Raw genomic sequence first — 17,852 nt, 5'->3', positions numbered from 1 at the left:
ATATATATATATATATATATATAGTTCCGTGAATTATTGTCAATCAAATCCAACAATTTCATTTCTATCATAAAATAATTATTTCTTAGATAACTAATTATTAATAATCTTTGACATAATTATCTTTAACGTGATCATTTTCTCTTTAATATTTATTTGTTTTATTTTGCCACATCCGATATAACGAACTATCATCGTCGTTTGCGCAAACGAGCGCAAATTTCTTCCTTGCTTCTTATTTCAACACCTGACCAAGATATCGTTTATCGTTTTCTGCAAATATACATAACGTTAAACGATAGCAATTTATGGATAACGACTTTATTTCCGTAGAAACTCGTGCATACGCGTTGGGATACCAGTTCCAATTCGATTCACCAAGCAATTTCGTAAAGAACTTGTACGAGTCTTGTGGAATCGAGAGCAATTATGCACTTAGCAATCGCTTCAAATGATACCAATGTGAATCTCATTTTCGATTTTGCATCTTCCAAGAGGGAAATAGGAGTGGCCAATGTCGTTTTTGTAAAAAGTACGATCGTAACGTGCAATCAAGAGACTCTTTTCAGTATTTTAAATAAGAGACCAAAAATAAGAACAACGGAAATAACGAAAAGCCTCTTTAAAAAAAAGATTATACAGTCTCACTTTTAGAAACATAGCCACGATAACGTTTATTACTGAAGAGAAACGACTGAAAAAGAAGAAGAAGAAGAAGAAGAAGAAGAAGAAGAAGAAAGCTCTTCAATTCGTACGGACATTTTATTCGAAAATAAAACAAAAACAGAAATTCGTAAATGGTAAACTCCGTTAACTTTTGTTCGTATTTTTAGCAACACTCCAGGGAAACGAATAAATTATTTATGCTCGTATTTTTGTCGTATAAACTGTAAGATCGATACTAAATCATTTGAAATAAATTGATATGGTTAAATGTATCGTCTGACAATCATTCACTTCTATGTCATACGTGGATTACCTTCACTATGGAGATAAAAAAAAAAAATAATGATTGATCACGATAAATCGAAGAAAAAAAATAGACAAAAAAATCGTTTTAAACGTTTCTTAGTATTAAATGACGTCTAAGACTAGTCGTATACGTCTTACCTCTTACTGATAATCAGGTTCACTAGGAATTAATAATCGAGTTATACATTCAACTGAGGCGAGAATGATAACGACTCCTTTTTCGCATCACCTTTTCTCTCTTTTTTTGTTATCCTATGGTGGACCGGTCGTCGTTATAACTGGCGGGATCTCCTTTCACGAGATTTACAACCTGCGCGACCTGGAAGCATCTCTTTATCGATAACAAGTAGCTTCGACAGACTGGTTTTGCGTTTCTCAGACGAGCACCGAGAAGAAAAAAATATCTTTTCTTTCGTTTTCTTTTTCTTTTTCTTTTTTTTTCTTTTTATTAGACAAAAAAAGAAAAAGAAAAGAATAAATTACGATCTGTATTTCCTGTTATCTTTGAAATCATCATAACAGTTGTAAATCAATATCATTTCGATCGAAAAAGAAATATTTATCTACAGGAAACATACTCACGCATGCACTCACGCACGCACGAACACTTTTTGTGAAAGTTAATACCAATGTTTCTCGTGTTGTATATACGCGTATAATGCATGTTAGATAAATGTAATTTCGCGTTATTAAAATGAAAGTACATGTAAAAGACAGTTTGCGTTTAGCCAGCCGAGACAAGTACGATTCTATTTATAACTAAGTTTTCTCGGATACGCGTTAGAAGAAGATGCAAAGAAGAGGAAGAGGAAGAGGAAGAAAAAGAGGAAGAAGAATAAAAACAATAAGAAGAATAAAGGGAAGATATCGAGGTGTGTGGTCCCTGTAAAGCTAAAAAGGACGATCAGAGGTATCGCTTTTTACGTGGGACACTCTCATACCGTGCCATTCGAAAATTCATTCCCCCGTGTCGGATAAACGGACTGACGTGTAGGACGAACGGACGGATGGATGGATGGACGGATGGCATTAAATTGAGCGAAACACAGACGGAAAAAAACCGAGAGAGAGAGAAAGACACTCTCACGAGCAGTTAATTTTCCACCCGCAGATAATTCTGGATTCGAAAAGGGGAAAGTGGTAACACGTCTGAAATTACCCAGCAATCTCTCTCTCTCTCTTTCTTTCTTTAACGCGTACATTACATTATGCAACCGAAAGACTCGCAATGAAATTGACAGTTAGAAAGACTTCACTTATTAGATACCGACAATATATCCAAGCAAAGTTAATGAAAAATTCGAATTATCGGAACACGGCGTTTTAAACGTTCAACTCTCATAGCTAAATCGTCCATTATCGAACTTATTCCATCTCTCTACTATACCCCTCGTCGGCAAAGCTTTACACCCACACACACACACACGCCAATGATTCTACCAATCTCTTTGGAATTAACCGAATTGCAACGTGGACAGAAATAAGTGATCGCGAGCGAGTCGACAGTATGACATAGCTAGAGATAAGCGAAAATGCTAATTACTGCTGTTAGAGATAAAAGACGAATCGATTCTGTGTATCTGTAAAATGACTGGGCTGCATGGTTTATGAATTGAATGGATCTCGAGGGAAAATCAGAATTTTGCCTTTAACCTAATAATATCCTATATTTTGTAAAGATACCATTTTAAAATGGACATTGAACAGTATTGTCATTAACTAATGTTTCATTATTAATCTATTATATTTTTGAGTTACACAGATAATTTCAACTGATAGTATACGTCGGAAGGAAAAAAAAAATACATATAATATTCGTTTTAAATAAGATAAATATAAAATCAAATTTTGTTTCGAATTCGTTAATGATTTATTGTATATAACTTTTAAACGTATTTCAAATAATATTTGACACTTATCAAATTCGCTTAATAACAAATTGCGACCGAATGAGAATTTAAATCCAATCGTTTGGTAATGAAATCTGAAAACAGAAAGTTTCTGGTATCCTGATCACGGACGTGTTCTGATCCTTTGCATCCTTCCTTGTTCATGATCCTTCCAGCACCAATGATGCTCATTAATGCAGCCCGCTTTCTCTACAAATATATATATATATCTATATATATATATATATATACCTTTGGATATACAGGCAAATTCGCACGATTTTCGTGTACGTGTTGCATCGAACGAGGATTCCCTCGTTCTTAGTCGAGCGTTTAAACGGTCCACGCAATTAGGGAAGGCGCTTCACGGTTCATCTTTTATTCATGCTCCATCCCTGCCAACCTTCTCTCCTTGGCTTTGCTTTCTGCTATCCTTCCCATTCCAAAAGATTATAACCGTGCCGGCAACGACACACTCCGATTCTCCAGCCCTCTCCCTATCTCTCTCTTTTTTTCCCCTTTCATTCTCATCTTCTCTCTTCCAAATTCTTACTTGATGTGGGGTTCGAGAAAAGAGTTTCTTCAATAGTACGAAGGATAAGTGATTTCGAACGTTTCGATGGACATGAAAAGAGAATCCCAAAAATAAGACTTTAGGGTCTTCACAACTCAGAAATCTCGATAACTAGGGTCTGCCGATTCGAAAATCCTTATAAAGAGAGAGAATCGGTAATACCTAATTATAGTTACTTCTGTCTGAAATGTCAATCGTTAATTAATACCATTTAACTTATATCGTTTCTTACATTATCTTTGTCTCTTTCCTAAGTTCAAATAGACCGGAACTGTAATGATTTATTTAAGCCTTCTGTAGAAGAACATTTCATTGATCGCGTTAACATGTAACCATAACTGACTAAAGGATCTATTGATTTTAGATTGAAAACGGAGAGCCTCGGTGGTGCTTGGTGTCCGAAGAATCAGATCACAAAGGAAGCGAAAGAGTGGTTGGAAATTGATCTCCACACTGTCCATCTTATCACTGCCACCGCTACTCAAGGTCGTTTTGGAAACGGACAGGGTGTCGAGTACTCGGAGGCTTATCTTCTAGAATATTGGCGACCACGACTGGGCAAATGGGTTCGTTACAGGGACATCAAAGGACAAGAGGTAAATTCCTTGGCATCGTTATTACAGTACGTAAGAAATTTCTTTGAACGTTTGATTTACACAAACGATTTAAATGATCATTAGTAATAACATTCTATTTGAGTGAAATGATTGTGATCATTCGGTCATAAAACAGTTCGAAGAGGCTTAATACATTGCGTCATATGCTTGAAATATAATCGAAGATATCAATAATCCTGTTTAGAGAGTAATATCTTCGTTAATTGGTAACTGGGATAACCATGATAGAGAACACTCATTAGTGTACATCTAATTATATTCTCTTGAGAAAGTAGAGTAACTGTTAGCCTCTTTGAAAAGCAGACGCAATTCGCATGGTGGAAGCTCAAAGCATCGGGTACGTTCGTTCTGTAGTTTACTGGCCACCGATGAAGGAATCGAAGACCGACTGGAGGGATTAATGTAAACGGCTTATCGCGAAACCGTAAGCTAATTTCGTACCGTTGGAAGCTGCCACTTTGTCGGTAGCCTGAACCCAGACGTACCTTAGAGATCGTCGAATCCGTTCAACGGTTAGCCAAAGCTATCTCGAAGCTTTAGGAAGGAGCTTTTGGACTGGGTCTCCAATCGAAGAACGAGCCATTACCTTCGTTAGAACGTTATCCTCTCTCATCCATCAAAATCGATTTTCTCTCGAAGCTCGTCTTATTTTAAATCACTCTTGAGTTTGAGTTTTGCACCTATCCTAATTAATTTTATCAAATAACACGGTATTTTCGAAATGATTAAAATTCTCGATCGAAAGAATATTCCCGTTCATTGGCAATCATCGTCAATCCATATTTTTTTCCTTTTATAATCACGAATATTCAAATTCTTCGTCTAACGCCACGGTTACAGACAATTTTTCAATTAAATCTTATACAAACATCGATACTATCCAATCTTTATCGCATATTTTTCATTACCAGATATACATTGAAATTTCAACTAGATATTCGATCGTTTTCTATTATTTACCATAGTCGTAACAAGAACTTTATCGATACAAATTTGTTCTACCAGCGTAGAAATCCAACCCGTCCCCGTCCTCGTCCCCACTCCCCGTTTTCGGTAAATAACGTATAACGATTATAGGTATAACCATGAGATACTAATCAAGTTTCGAATCGTTCGCGTAATGCGTTATGCGTATGAAGATAGAATTACTCTTCCCATTAAGACACTTTTAAAGGTTTCAACTCATTGATAAATCCCCTTAGGCAAGATTTTATACTTGACGCGTCCATCATTAATACCCAATGATCGTTCCCTCATATATATATATATATACGTCTTTACCTACACCCTTTATACTTTTATCATTCTTCTATTTCTTTTCGTGTTTCAAAATAGAAAAATAAGAGAAAAGAAAATGTTAAGCGTTCGCGCAAAAAACTTAGCCGCTAGGCAAATTGGCTGACCAATCAATGCCCGTCCACTGTCCAGTTACGATCTCTTATTAATATTGATGAACCAATTGCGTTGGCGCTAATGTGCCAAGGGTTTTAACTCTACCTTTCTATTTCTCTCTCTCTCTCTCTCTCTCTCTTACTTTTACTGCTGCCCATCTTTCCAAAGGCGATTCGAACAAACGATTGGATTCATGATTATTCACTGCTTTCTGATTATTAATCGTCTGGCGACCTTAAACTCGCATACTGATGTATATCACGAACAAATCTTTAGTCTACGTTGATTAAAATAAATATTAAAAGATATCGAAAGAAAGAAAGAAAGAAAGAAAGAAAGAAAGAAAGAAAGAAAGAAAGAAAGAAAGAAAGAAAGAAAGAGGGAAAAAGAAAGGGAAAAAAGTGCGAGATTGAGACAAAATTTATTCTCAATTTTCTCTTGTAAGAATAAAAATGAAAAAAAAAATAGAATACGATACTCGATAAAGCGAATCAAATTCCATCTGCGAAAACAATTTCAAGTCTTCATTCTTGCCTGTGGTTGATTCCCGTGAGAAATTGCTAAAACGTGGAATGTTTTAATTAAAAAAGATCTAATTGGAATAGGTAGAAAAAGGGAAAGGAGTTGGGTGGAAAGAAGAGGAGGAGAAGAAGAATCTTTCTTCTTTTATTCTCTCTCTCTCTTTCTATTTTCATATTATTTTTTCCTTTCTTTCTTTCTTTCTTTTTCCCTCTTATTCTCGCCGTTGTAGGTGGCAAACTTAAGTCACGAGCAAAAGCGCTTCTCCTTTGATCGTTCGTATCCCAAATTACGCGCGTCTTCTCGTCCATCTTTTCTCATTCCTATTTCTTTTCTTTCGGGAGGTGGGGGGGGGGGAGAAAAAAAGAAAAAAAACAAAGAGTTTAAGAATAAATAAAAGAGAAAAACATATAATAGTAATAATTATAAAAATAACAACAATAATAATAATAATAATAACATTAATAATAATAATAATAATAATAATCATCATTATGCGATCATCAACGACGAAATAAGGGGTTCTAGCGGGAGCTTCAAAAGACCGACAGAAGTAATTAAGGCTCGTGAAGTCGGTCGCCTTTCAAACCTTTCCCTTTCCCTTTCCCTTTCCCTTGAACACGAGTCGCCTTAATAATAAATAGTCGCGTCAAACAGAACGACCTGGGCTCTCATTAGCCGCCTATATGTACATGCATACAAAGTTCATACATACATACGTACGTACAGAGGAAAGGAAACAGCAACAACTGCAGCAGCAACAGCAACAGACAAACGCACAAACGCATAGACATTTTGTTGTACTGTACGTTTCGTATACTCTTCGTAAAACTTCCAGCATCGACTGGGACGAGATTAAATGGCTTTTCCCGGAATCTCTCGTGACGTAAATTCGTTGCAATTGCATCCTCGTAGCACACACACACACACACACACAGCCGAGTTGCACTTGCGCTATGCAGTTTTCCGAGCAAAGTGTAGAAAACCTGCTCGTATTCTTTTTTTTTTTATCTACTTTTCCTTCCCTTTTCTTTTTTTTTTACTCTGTACTTTCCTTTACTTTTGACAAACTATTCTTTTTGTTCTTACCTTTCTTTTTTTTTTTTTTTTTTTTTTTTTTTTTTTTTTATATCAAGCTTCCGGTCCATCGGGAATATTTTCACGTACGCTGCCTCATTCCTAGACGAAGAGCTTTCATGACGAAACTCCGATAACAAATATTGCGCTGTCTAGCCGAGCGGAAAGATCGTCCTACGCGTTTTACACGCTCGTTGGCTCCTCCTCGTTCAGGAAGGTACAGGAAGAAGGGGGATGGAACTCGATGGAAACGTTTGCCGGATGGATGGACCCAGAGTTTACCTCGTTCCGTGTCTTCTTCCAACCTATACCATTTAACGTGGAAAATTGCAAGTTATCGGACTAATGGCGAAACCTTCAATGGCGATATATTTTTTTTTCATAGAGTTTCTTTCCCTTTTTTTTTCTTCTTATTTTTCCACGATACGTTTGTAAAAAAAAAAAAGTAAGAAAAACACACTTACTTTATTACACGGATTTAACAAAAAAAAATATTTTTATTCCGTGAAATTTAATTTCTTTTCCTGTTCTTTTTTTTATTTTTTCTTCTTCTTCATTTACTATTTATACGGAAGAAGAAGATTATCGGAGTATTATATACGCAATTACTTCCACAATGAACTCTTTTAAATATCGCTGAATATACATTTATTATAAATTAAAAATTAAATGGAATAGTAATGCGGTAAGGAATTTCTTTTTTTTTTTCCCCTTCCAAGCGGAAGATTCAGTCGGTAGAAGGAAAAGTAAGCAACTCTCAAAGTTAAGTTAGGTTTTCAGTTTAGTTGAAAGCATATACAAATCCTAAGGTATAATATAGAAAAGCTCTTTTCTAAATAGTATACGGTGGAAAAATTTTTACAAAATCCTTAGGAAATGTATGACATAAAATCATTATTTTAAATAATTAAAATTACTCTATTTACTCGGCATAAATAAATTTCAAAATAATAAAAATAGAAAATCCATCATCCGTTAATTTAACTTTGTGTCTCCAGAATGAGAGAGTGAGAGAGAGAGAGAGAGAGAGAGAAATCCATCTCATACATCAGGTCATTCTATAAACATTTTTTATAATTTAAACAGCTTAAATGTATTTTAAATATTACTTTAATATATAACAATAGTATATGGAAATTTATTTAGGAGGTTAAAATAAAAAATCACTCTTTATCTAACTTCATATCTCCAAAATGTGAAAGATAGAGAGAGAAAGAGAGAGAGAGAGATAATCCATTTATCTCTTATCTTTTTACAAAGATTTTCTCACCGGACTAATTAAAATATATTTTAATTTATGGTAATATGTACGCGAAAATTTTGGTACGAATTAGTTTAAAACGTTAGAGAAAGAGAGAGAGAGAGAGAGAGAGAGAGAGAGGAAGAAAAAAAAATGTAGGGAAAATTGGCAAATTCCCAGTATCTTTGTTAACGTTCCTCGAAACTGACTGCTGCAACAAGACGCATTAGAATGACGTTTCTAAAAACAGGAGAATCTCGAAATCGTTCTACTTTCTGTTCCACTGCAGAACGCGATACTTTTTAACGAGCACTACTTTTTTACTGTGCCGAATTATTCTCGTCTTCTCTCTCTCTCTCTCTCTCTCTCTCTCTCTCTCTCTCTCTCTCTCTCTCTCTCTAAGACACACTTTCGTTCTTTTTCTCACAATAATTTACGATGCTTGGCATGCGCAGGCGTATTCGTTAAGACGTTATTACCAGGCAAGAATTAAGCCACGATAATAATGATAATAATAAAATAAAGCTGAAGAAAATTTTCAATATTTTTGAGGAAACATATATATATATATCTATATACGTGAATAAAATAAATATTTCCGTGCTCGAATGCAATTAGCGAAAGAATTGTCGTGAAAATGCATCGGATAATTGTAATAATTGTGTTAACTATAAAAATTGACGTACGTATATCCATGTGTGCATCAATGCATGACAAGCTCGTTTCTACGTTGTACCTAATTTTCGACGAACCCGTAAGATAATCTTTTCTCATGGTACGATACTTTCGAAATGGTTGTTAAACACGCGGTACGATCGGTCATGTTGATCTTCGTTGTCAGATAGAATCGTCCCACGCGTTTGTCGCATCTTGAAACGAGCACTACTCACGCTCAACGTTCAAGAAATTCTCTATACGTATATATAAGTATTAATAATAATCGTGTATCTTTCTCTCTCTCTCTCTCTCTCTCTCTCTGAATACGTAGAAATATATACTAGAACTTGTTATAGGATAAATCGTCAAACGAACGAATCCAATTACGTCGTTGGCAATGATAACAAAACGATTGATCCGAACATTTAACGAGACTCGACAAATTGATTTTTATTTTCCACAAATAATAAATACATCTAGACAGATAGATAGATAGATATATCAATTTAATTTCATTCGAGAATATAATATTACAAAATCATTTATTTATAAAATAGTGAGATTACTTTGTAAAACATTAGTAAAAGAAAATGTATATATATATATATATATATATATATACACGGTTATTACTTACAAAAGAAAATTTCTTTTGAAAAACGTTCAATTGTAATTTGTTTCAACAACGTATTTCCAGTTCCATTCACTTCCTTTTGTACGTTCGGTTAAGCTTTATTCGATTCTCACCCTATATTTCCTACCCCCGTCTGAGATACGAGTGTAGTGATTTATGTGGAAGCAAGTCTAGCCGATATAGATGACGACAACGGTCCGATGCTCGTAGTTGCTTGCGTGTTATGGTTTCTCGCACACGTTCGAATCTCATCGTTGAACGAATGAATGCGTGAACGTAAACATAGGTATATACATACACTCGTACATATACGAATGAACGAACAAACGCATGCATGCACGCACGCACGCACGCACTTCCGTCCCTCCCATTTCGCCACCCTTCGTAATTATCGGATTTCCACCATAGTATTCTCTGCGGCTACGAAGAAGATATGGAGGATAATGTGTATGCGTTTCTGCGTGTATTTATCTATATATTCGTGTGTGTGTGTGTGTGTGTTTTGAGAAAGGGAACACAATTTCTTCGCGTGACGGAATAATGGCGATAGAACCTACTTGCTTGTACCGTCACTTTTTCTTCTTTTTTTTCTTCTTTTTTTCTAATTTTCATTTCTCTCTCTCTCTCTCTCTCTCTCTCTCTCTCTCTCTCTCTCTCTTTTTCTCTTGCTCGCTTTAGAAATCTCCCTGACAGCTATACCATTACATACTCTTTTTTCTTTTTATCATTTACCATTCGATAGTACTTTTTATTCTCATTTATTTTTAAATCCACCGTTTTTATTCTAATTCGATGTTCTACAAAGTGTTCTTTCTTTTTCTTTTCTTTTTTAAGATCAAATTTTTAGACAATTTTGACTATTCCTTGTTCTTTTTCTTTTTTTCACAAATTAGAACAGACAAATATTATTGACACACTATATTCTTCGATGAGAAGTAGTTGTATTATTGTCGTCTCGATTTGATCGCAACCACGAGGACTACTCGAAACAAGAATTGTATGATAAACGTATGATTTTTAAAAATGTTCGTAGTTGAGAAATTTTCGAAATAAGGTACTTCTTCTTCTAGTGTACTACTCGTTCATGTCAATGCGAACTTGAGTGGCTGTAACTTGAGTAGTAGCTCGTGACCCTTTCTTTTTTTTCGTCTACCTATCGAAGAAACACATAAATCGAATTTATTACATCGCGCGCATATGCGCAACCAGTCGAATATTATTTTCCATTATTTTTCTTTTCAATAGAAATTTTCGTCGACAAATTTATATACGCGTTAGCGATAATAATCAATTATATTATATTATATATAAGAATATTTTCTATTATTTTTTTTTTTACATAATACATTTGTTCTTGTTAAAATAATATCACGTACAAATCTGAGAAGAAGATAGTTTATTATCATGTAAATGGGGGGAGGGTAGGAAATGTTTAAAGTACCTCAGGTTTTCTCAATTCTCTTTCTATCTCAAGTTTCTCGTTCTTAAGTATTCGAACAAGTGTGAGGAATTGTCAGGTATTTTTCTTTTTTTCTTTTCTTTTTTTACTTTCATTCATTCGCTCATAGAAGAGAAAGAGGTCTCCTTCAGACGACAAGTTCTATCGAAATATGAACTTAAACTCCTTCTTTCTCTTTCTCTTACTCAAGAACGTGTTCGCAATATAATTTTACGAGTCCCGTCGGGTATAGCGAGTGCATAAAAGTCGACAGATGTCTTATCTCACGCTCGCGACTCGAGAAAAAAGATGGATAGAAGGTAGGAAAGAAAGAAAGAATGAAAGAAAGAATGAAAGAAAGAAAGGAAGAATGAAAGGAAAAGAGGAAAAAAAGAATGAACGAGAAAAGGGAAAAGAGGAAGCTTGTAAAATGACTTCACATCGCGTCCTTGTACACCGTTTTTACTTTTCACACTTCTCCTAAGAAACGTGTTCCACCTGCCCTTTTGCAGTTTCAGTTTCATCCTTAACTCGTCCCTTTTTACCCCCATTCAGAGGATACTTCGAAACCTTATGCTTCGTACGTGTTCACAATATACATTCCTAATGTTCTAGTGTCGTGTCAATTGTATAAAAAGATCCTCATTTTTGTATACTTCTTGCGAATCGCATAATACTAACATTATTATTATTATTATTAGATAAAAATGTGAATTTAACGTAAATATATTTTTTTCTCGTTACAAATTTACACTCTTTTTTAAAGATATTTATACAATTTATTATAATTAGTTGGAGAGAGAGAGAGAGAGAGAGATAAATTAAAAATTATAATTAATTAGATCGAATTACATTGCAACGAATTTATATTACGTTAATTATATTAATATTTATTATTATTGGAATTTGTGAGAATAGAATTAACGTAAATGGGGGAAAAAAAATAAAAACTTTAGGTAAATTACTTTGATAGTAAAATTATAAGTAGAAAAACTCAATTAGCATTAGTAATTATTATCGTTTCTACGAACCAACAATGGTTCTAAACACGAAAGAAGGAATCTTGTGGGCAACGACTTCAACGTTGTCGTCGTCGTCGTAGCCACAAAAGGTCGATAACATCGACGATCACCTCCGTGTCTAACGTTTGACCCCCAAGTACGAGCACGCACCACCACCAACTCGTATCGACTTTCCCCCGGCCCCCAGCTCCCCTTGCACTACACGCACCACGTCTTGTTTTTCCTCTTGCAGAAGTGAAATCGATGTAGCTCTGGCAAATTGCACTGAGGGGGTGGGCATATGAACTCGCTAATACCTACTTCGTATCTTGACTAGCTTTTACTTCCAAGTATTTTCAACTTCCTAAGTAAAAGAAAAGTACATTTTGAAAGGATAAACACAACAATGTTTCTTTTAATTTAACTCGTTTGAAAATCGTATAAAATTGTATTCCTTAAAATGAAATAAAGAAAGAAAGAAAGAAAGAAAAAGTAATCAAATTGACAAGATGGAAATGAAAAGTATCATCGCTCATAGACGATTCACGAAAATGTGGTGTGTTCTATTTGACGAACGCAAAATATAAAAACAACAATTCTCTACATACGTATATACGTAGGTTGCATATGTTTTTTTTTGTATTTTTTAAATATGCACCAGCAGTTTCAACGAATCCAGTTAGTAATGCAAGAGCGAACGTGATAGGAATTTCAATGCGACACGAATTTAAAATATTTGCAATGGATAGGAGGCGTGTGACCAATGAGAATCAATCACAATGTATATTCCACTATCAAAATATCGCGTTTCATCGATCAGATATAAAAGAATCGTAAATCGTTTTGAAGAGGAAGAATTTTGTTTTGGGGTGGTGTGGGTTGTGTGGGGGTGTAGGGGGGGACAAACTGGTACAACGTTCCATGACTACGTAATGAAGAAATAACGTGCATGTATCCATCGTCCACGTTGCACCGCATTATTGCTCCTTGACAACGTATGATACCGACAGCAAAAACGAGAGGAAGAAAGATATTACGATCTCGCACGCTAAGTACTTCAGGCGTGGCTCCAGGTTGCACCGACCAACTTGAACAAGACTTTTTAGAAAAAGTTATCCCCGGTATTGCAAAAAACAATCGAAAAAAGAAAAAAGAAATGATAATTATTTAATAATTTACTACCTTTGAGCTATCTCTCTCTATGTTAAATATTAAAATTTCATATTTATATATATAAAACGACAAGTAAAACCAACAACAACAATAAAGTTACTTCAAAAATATTGGCTGTTATACATATTTCACAGACGTAATAATCGATTATTAAATAAACTCCATTGAACATTTCTACGTTAGACTGAATTCTGATCTATTGAAATAGAATTAGAGGGGTGGAGGATAAGTTTTACAGTAAAGTAATATCCTTTTACCATCTAGAATAATATAATACTATAAAAACAAGTAGTGTATATTCAAGAATTGCAAAAGGAAGGTAAAGAAGGATCACTTTCTATGCACATAGATGTATCGAATAGTGAACTCGATATTGGCGATACCAAAACTGAAATCGATGGTACATGTCCGTACCTGTATGGACGAAAATAGAAAGAGAGAAAAAAAAAAAAAGAAAAAAAAAAGAAAGAAGGTCGAGGTAGTAGCAAGAAGGGTGATAAAGGTGTCCGAAGGCGAGAAACGTGTGCCGAGCAACGAAACGTGCACAGAATGTGTCGTGTCTGCCACAAAATACTTTGTCACGCGACCGTGTTATACCCTGTGTTCTATACGCAAGAAACTATCAAGCTTACACGTACACACATCGGACACGTACACCAAGTAAAAGCTCTTACCACATATATATATATATATATATATATATATACATACTTTGCAGCTTGCTGCTATCTGCTCACCATGGGCAACGCCACTTCGCGTGATCTCTCGGGACACCATGCACACATACCATTATACATACATTTATACCCTAATACATACTCGGTCATTCCGCCTGTCTTTATATCCCACACTCTTTCATCTCTTTCCCTGGGTCGCTCAACGTCAGATAAAACTGCTTATTTTATTCATAAACTTGGAAAAATCAATATTACAATTCTCAAGCTTTTTTCCCCGTACTTTATATTACTTATATATTATTGAAAATAAATATTATTTTTTTAATAGCGATACACGTAAATGACGAATAATAATTAACGGTAAAATGTAATTACGAATATAATAATCTAATCCAATCTCTTATTTTATGTTTTACTTTTTTTTTATTTTTTTTTTTTTTTAGATTCTATATTATTTAATGCATTTAATGCATTTTATATTATTAATCAAGATATAGATTTATTTATTACGTGTTTGAAATATATTCGTTTATTTTCTCTCCCTCTTGCATATCATCTTTCCTACCTAACTTGCCTTGGTATGCAGGATGAAATTAGTCCTTAGTCTTGTCCGATGAAATGGAATGCGATATTCGTCCTTATGACAAGATACCTGGGAGAAGACAACGGTATTCCATGTACCGACTAATCACGATCTACTATGTGGGATACATAAACGTCGCTACGTTGCGTTTAATTATGGTAAACCAACGAACTATGCATCATTCTTGGTTAATCATTAATATAATTAAGTTTAATATACTTTTAGAATCTCTTATCCGTTATAATAATATGATGAATATTTAATGGAAATTATTGAAAAATAATATAAACTAATAAGAAAAGTTTAGTATAATTAGAACTAATGAGATTTGGTGTATTCCAAAGAGAATTCAAATGCCGAATATGGAAATCGAAATTATTCTGGTCTTTAGCTGACATTCTCTTTCTCTTTCTCTTTACTTGCAGGTAATACCAGGCAACACGAACACGTATTTGGAGTCCAAGCATGAACTGGAGCCACCTCTGTGGGCTAGCAAGATCCGTTTTCTACCCTTCAGCAGTCACACGCGGACAGTTTGCATGCGGGTCGAGCTCTACGGGTGTTACTGGAGCGGTAAGCTGTTTGCACTTGGCAATTTTCGTGAAACTTCTCGACCCCCTTGGTATGCCAGCTTGGAACGTTCTATTAGCGAGGAAAACTCTATGCGTCGCATAAATACCCACCCATTTTACAACAGGATCAGTTCCCTCGTAAATTGTGTGAATCGTATAAAATATAAAATGGTCTTACACAGATATAAAATACTAAATAAAATATTGACTCGCGATTTGTTTATCAATATTATCAATTTTCTTATCCAGGTCTAATATTTAATTCAATAATCTTATAGTTAATTAATTTAACTTAAGAATATTGGTTTTCTTTTTTTGTTTGCATTGTCAGACGGTGTTGTATCCTATTCGATGCCCCAAGGCGACAAGAGAGGTAACGAATGGGAATTCTTCGACGCCACTTACGACGGTCATTGGGACGATGAACTTCGTCGTGGATTGGGCCAATTGATAGACGGTAAAATGGGCCCGGATGATTTCAAAATGGGCTATTATGACGATCGAAGGCAAGGCTGGGTTGGATGGAGGAACGATACACGAAATGATCAACCAATAGAAATCAAATTTGAGTTCGATGTAGTCAGAGAATTCTCGGCAATTCATATTTACTGTAACAACCAATTCACCAGGGACGTTCAGGTTAGTAGATTGGAGGAGTGCTAGGAATGTTTGTTCAAATATGTGTTTGAAACAATGAACGTTATTCCCATTCACAGTTCGCTTTCAGAAATCGCTAACACTTGACCCGGATTATATTTCTGTCGTAAATGGGATTACGTGAAAAATGTTTCGCTCGATTTTCGCGTGTCTTGAATACAAGTTGAACGAAACGTTTGGTCATGTATTTTAACTGAAAAATGTTGAGAAACCTCGGGAACCTTTTGTCGATAAAGTGTACTAAACGTAAAGTCGTTGACCTCACGAAAGAATCGTTTACCTTCGCTTTAGCAACGTTGTACCTTTAGCCCTCGAGAAGAATGCGAAGACAGTGTCGATCAACAGGCTTACCCTCAGTGTTCTTTCGAGTTTTCTTTCCACCTTTTACCACCAAGTTCTTGGCATCTTACGAACCAGCTGCTGTGGCTGTTACTTGATTGAATATTCTACTCAACGCTTTATCGAATACGTGTCCATGGAATACAAACTCACCCAAATGCAACACTGATCCGAGTTACTTCCCATTTATATCATTACACTATTATTACCTTTCACGATTAATGACACTTTCTTCGACTATATTGGATCTTGTAGTCAATTTTCATCCTGATCAATTTCATATTTTTTCGAAATCATATTACATGGTAACATCTTTATTGTTTAAGAAGTGGTTGGATATATCTTCTATAAGTTTAGCTTGGAAAACTTCGGAAATGTTCAATACGGATAACACAACTTTAAGTTTGCGAACATATACTTCCACGTATTTAGAAAGTTACAAGTAAAGATGTAGAGAGGTAAAGAACAGCGAAACAAAATTTTGAATATTACACATTGCAATATTATCGGTAATGTTTTCTTAAAATTATTCTAATGTGTAATATGATACAATATATTATATATATATATATATATATATACATATATATGAAATTGTATATTTATGTAGATATATTTGTATTCGCATATACATGCGCAACATTTATACGAGCCCAAGTTATGTACCATTTGCGCGTTGCGCGCGTATTTCACTAGGCTCGCAATAAATCCGCTTTGAACGCGCTCGCGTGCGCGCACTTTCCATAGCTCTCTATAGTGCATTTAAATGTTTGACGGCGCGTGCGATGAAATATGCATGGGAGATTATTGAACGTTGCCAGAAATGGAAAGCCCCCGACTTTTGATCAAAACAGAATCGTTCTCGGCGAATGGTTCTTGTCGATTTAAAAATTCGTCCTGCCAGGGGGATTGTTGTAGGAAAAGCTCCGACTAGGGGGATAGGGAGGGGGGGGGGAGACAGTCAAGGTAAAGGGAAATGAAAAGTGTCGTTAATCTAACCAATTTTTTTTTTCCCCCGGAATTTAGTAAAATGAAAAATTTGTTACACGGTTTTCTTTTCCGAAAACTGATGGAAAATGAAATCGTACAAATTGCATTGTATCTAATGGTTTGGAATTAATATATTTTGTTTTTAATTATCGAGATAAAAATCTAATCGTAGAAACGATTATGAAAATGATTCAAATTATGTGTGTCGCGTATTATCAGAATAATCTTCAGTTAACGACAAGGGTAACGAGTCAGGTTTAACGTACTGAACATTTAATTGTCGATTCGAAGACATTTAGCTACGTGCTCTTGGCATTTCGATGCAACCTGAACCCCTCCTCATAGTGTTATTTCGCCTAATCTCACCCACTTTCGACTAAATCGATATTCTCGCGACACTTTCCGAGGCGTTACGCGCAGGATCGCTTCCGTTTCTCGTCAAAGTGCATAAATTAACGTGATTACACTTTCCCTACCCTTGCCATAACCATCCTTCTAAACCTTATTTTTATTTTTTTTTGTTTTTTTTTATTTTATTTACGAATGCTCTTTTCAGACCCCGTCGTACACCAGTTGATCTGTTGAATCCACTCGGGGTAGATTATCAAAATTTAATGTAACGCATAAAATCTTATGGCAGACTAATGGATCGAAAAAGGGGGAAACTTCTCTTATTCTTCTTTTTACACAAACTAAAGTAAAGAAAATATGTTTCTTTTAAAAGAATTTCGTGAGAGATCTTTAAAACTTTTCGTTACTGACGACTCGCCGATGCTCTTGTTTGAAGATTAAAGAACTAGGATTAAAGAACTTTTTTTCTTTTTTTTTCTTTTTTTTTTTTGAAGAAGAAG

General features: G+C 35.0%; 1 protein-coding gene across 3 annotated transcripts in view; it reads left to right on the top strand.

The window, feature by feature from the left end:
* LOC106785363 (epithelial discoidin domain-containing receptor 1-like) overlaps nucleotides 1-17,852 on the top strand; it is a 110,138-nt gene that overhangs the window by 64,427 nt on the left and 27,859 nt on the right. For all 3 annotated transcript variants that reach the window (XM_014745966.1, XM_014745790.1, XM_014745877.1), the window contains exons 5-7: nucleotides 3,800-4,031; nucleotides 14,869-15,016; nucleotides 15,347-15,654. In XM_014745966.1, coding sequence (XP_014601452.1) covers nucleotides 3,800-4,031; nucleotides 14,869-15,016; nucleotides 15,347-15,654 — 688 coding nt within the window. The remainder of the gene's footprint in view (nucleotides 1-3,799; nucleotides 4,032-14,868; nucleotides 15,017-15,346; nucleotides 15,655-17,852) is intronic.

This window comes from Polistes canadensis, unplaced genomic scaffold (assembly GCF_001313835.1).
Source record: "Polistes canadensis isolate GaletaPanama2010 unplaced genomic scaffold, ASM131383v1 scaffold_0, whole genome shotgun sequence".
In the NCBI taxonomy this organism is placed as follows: Eukaryota; Metazoa; Arthropoda; class Insecta; order Hymenoptera; family Vespidae; genus Polistes; species Polistes canadensis.
Note: the sequence above shows the minus strand (reverse complement) of the source record. Positions and strands in the feature narration are given on the sequence as shown.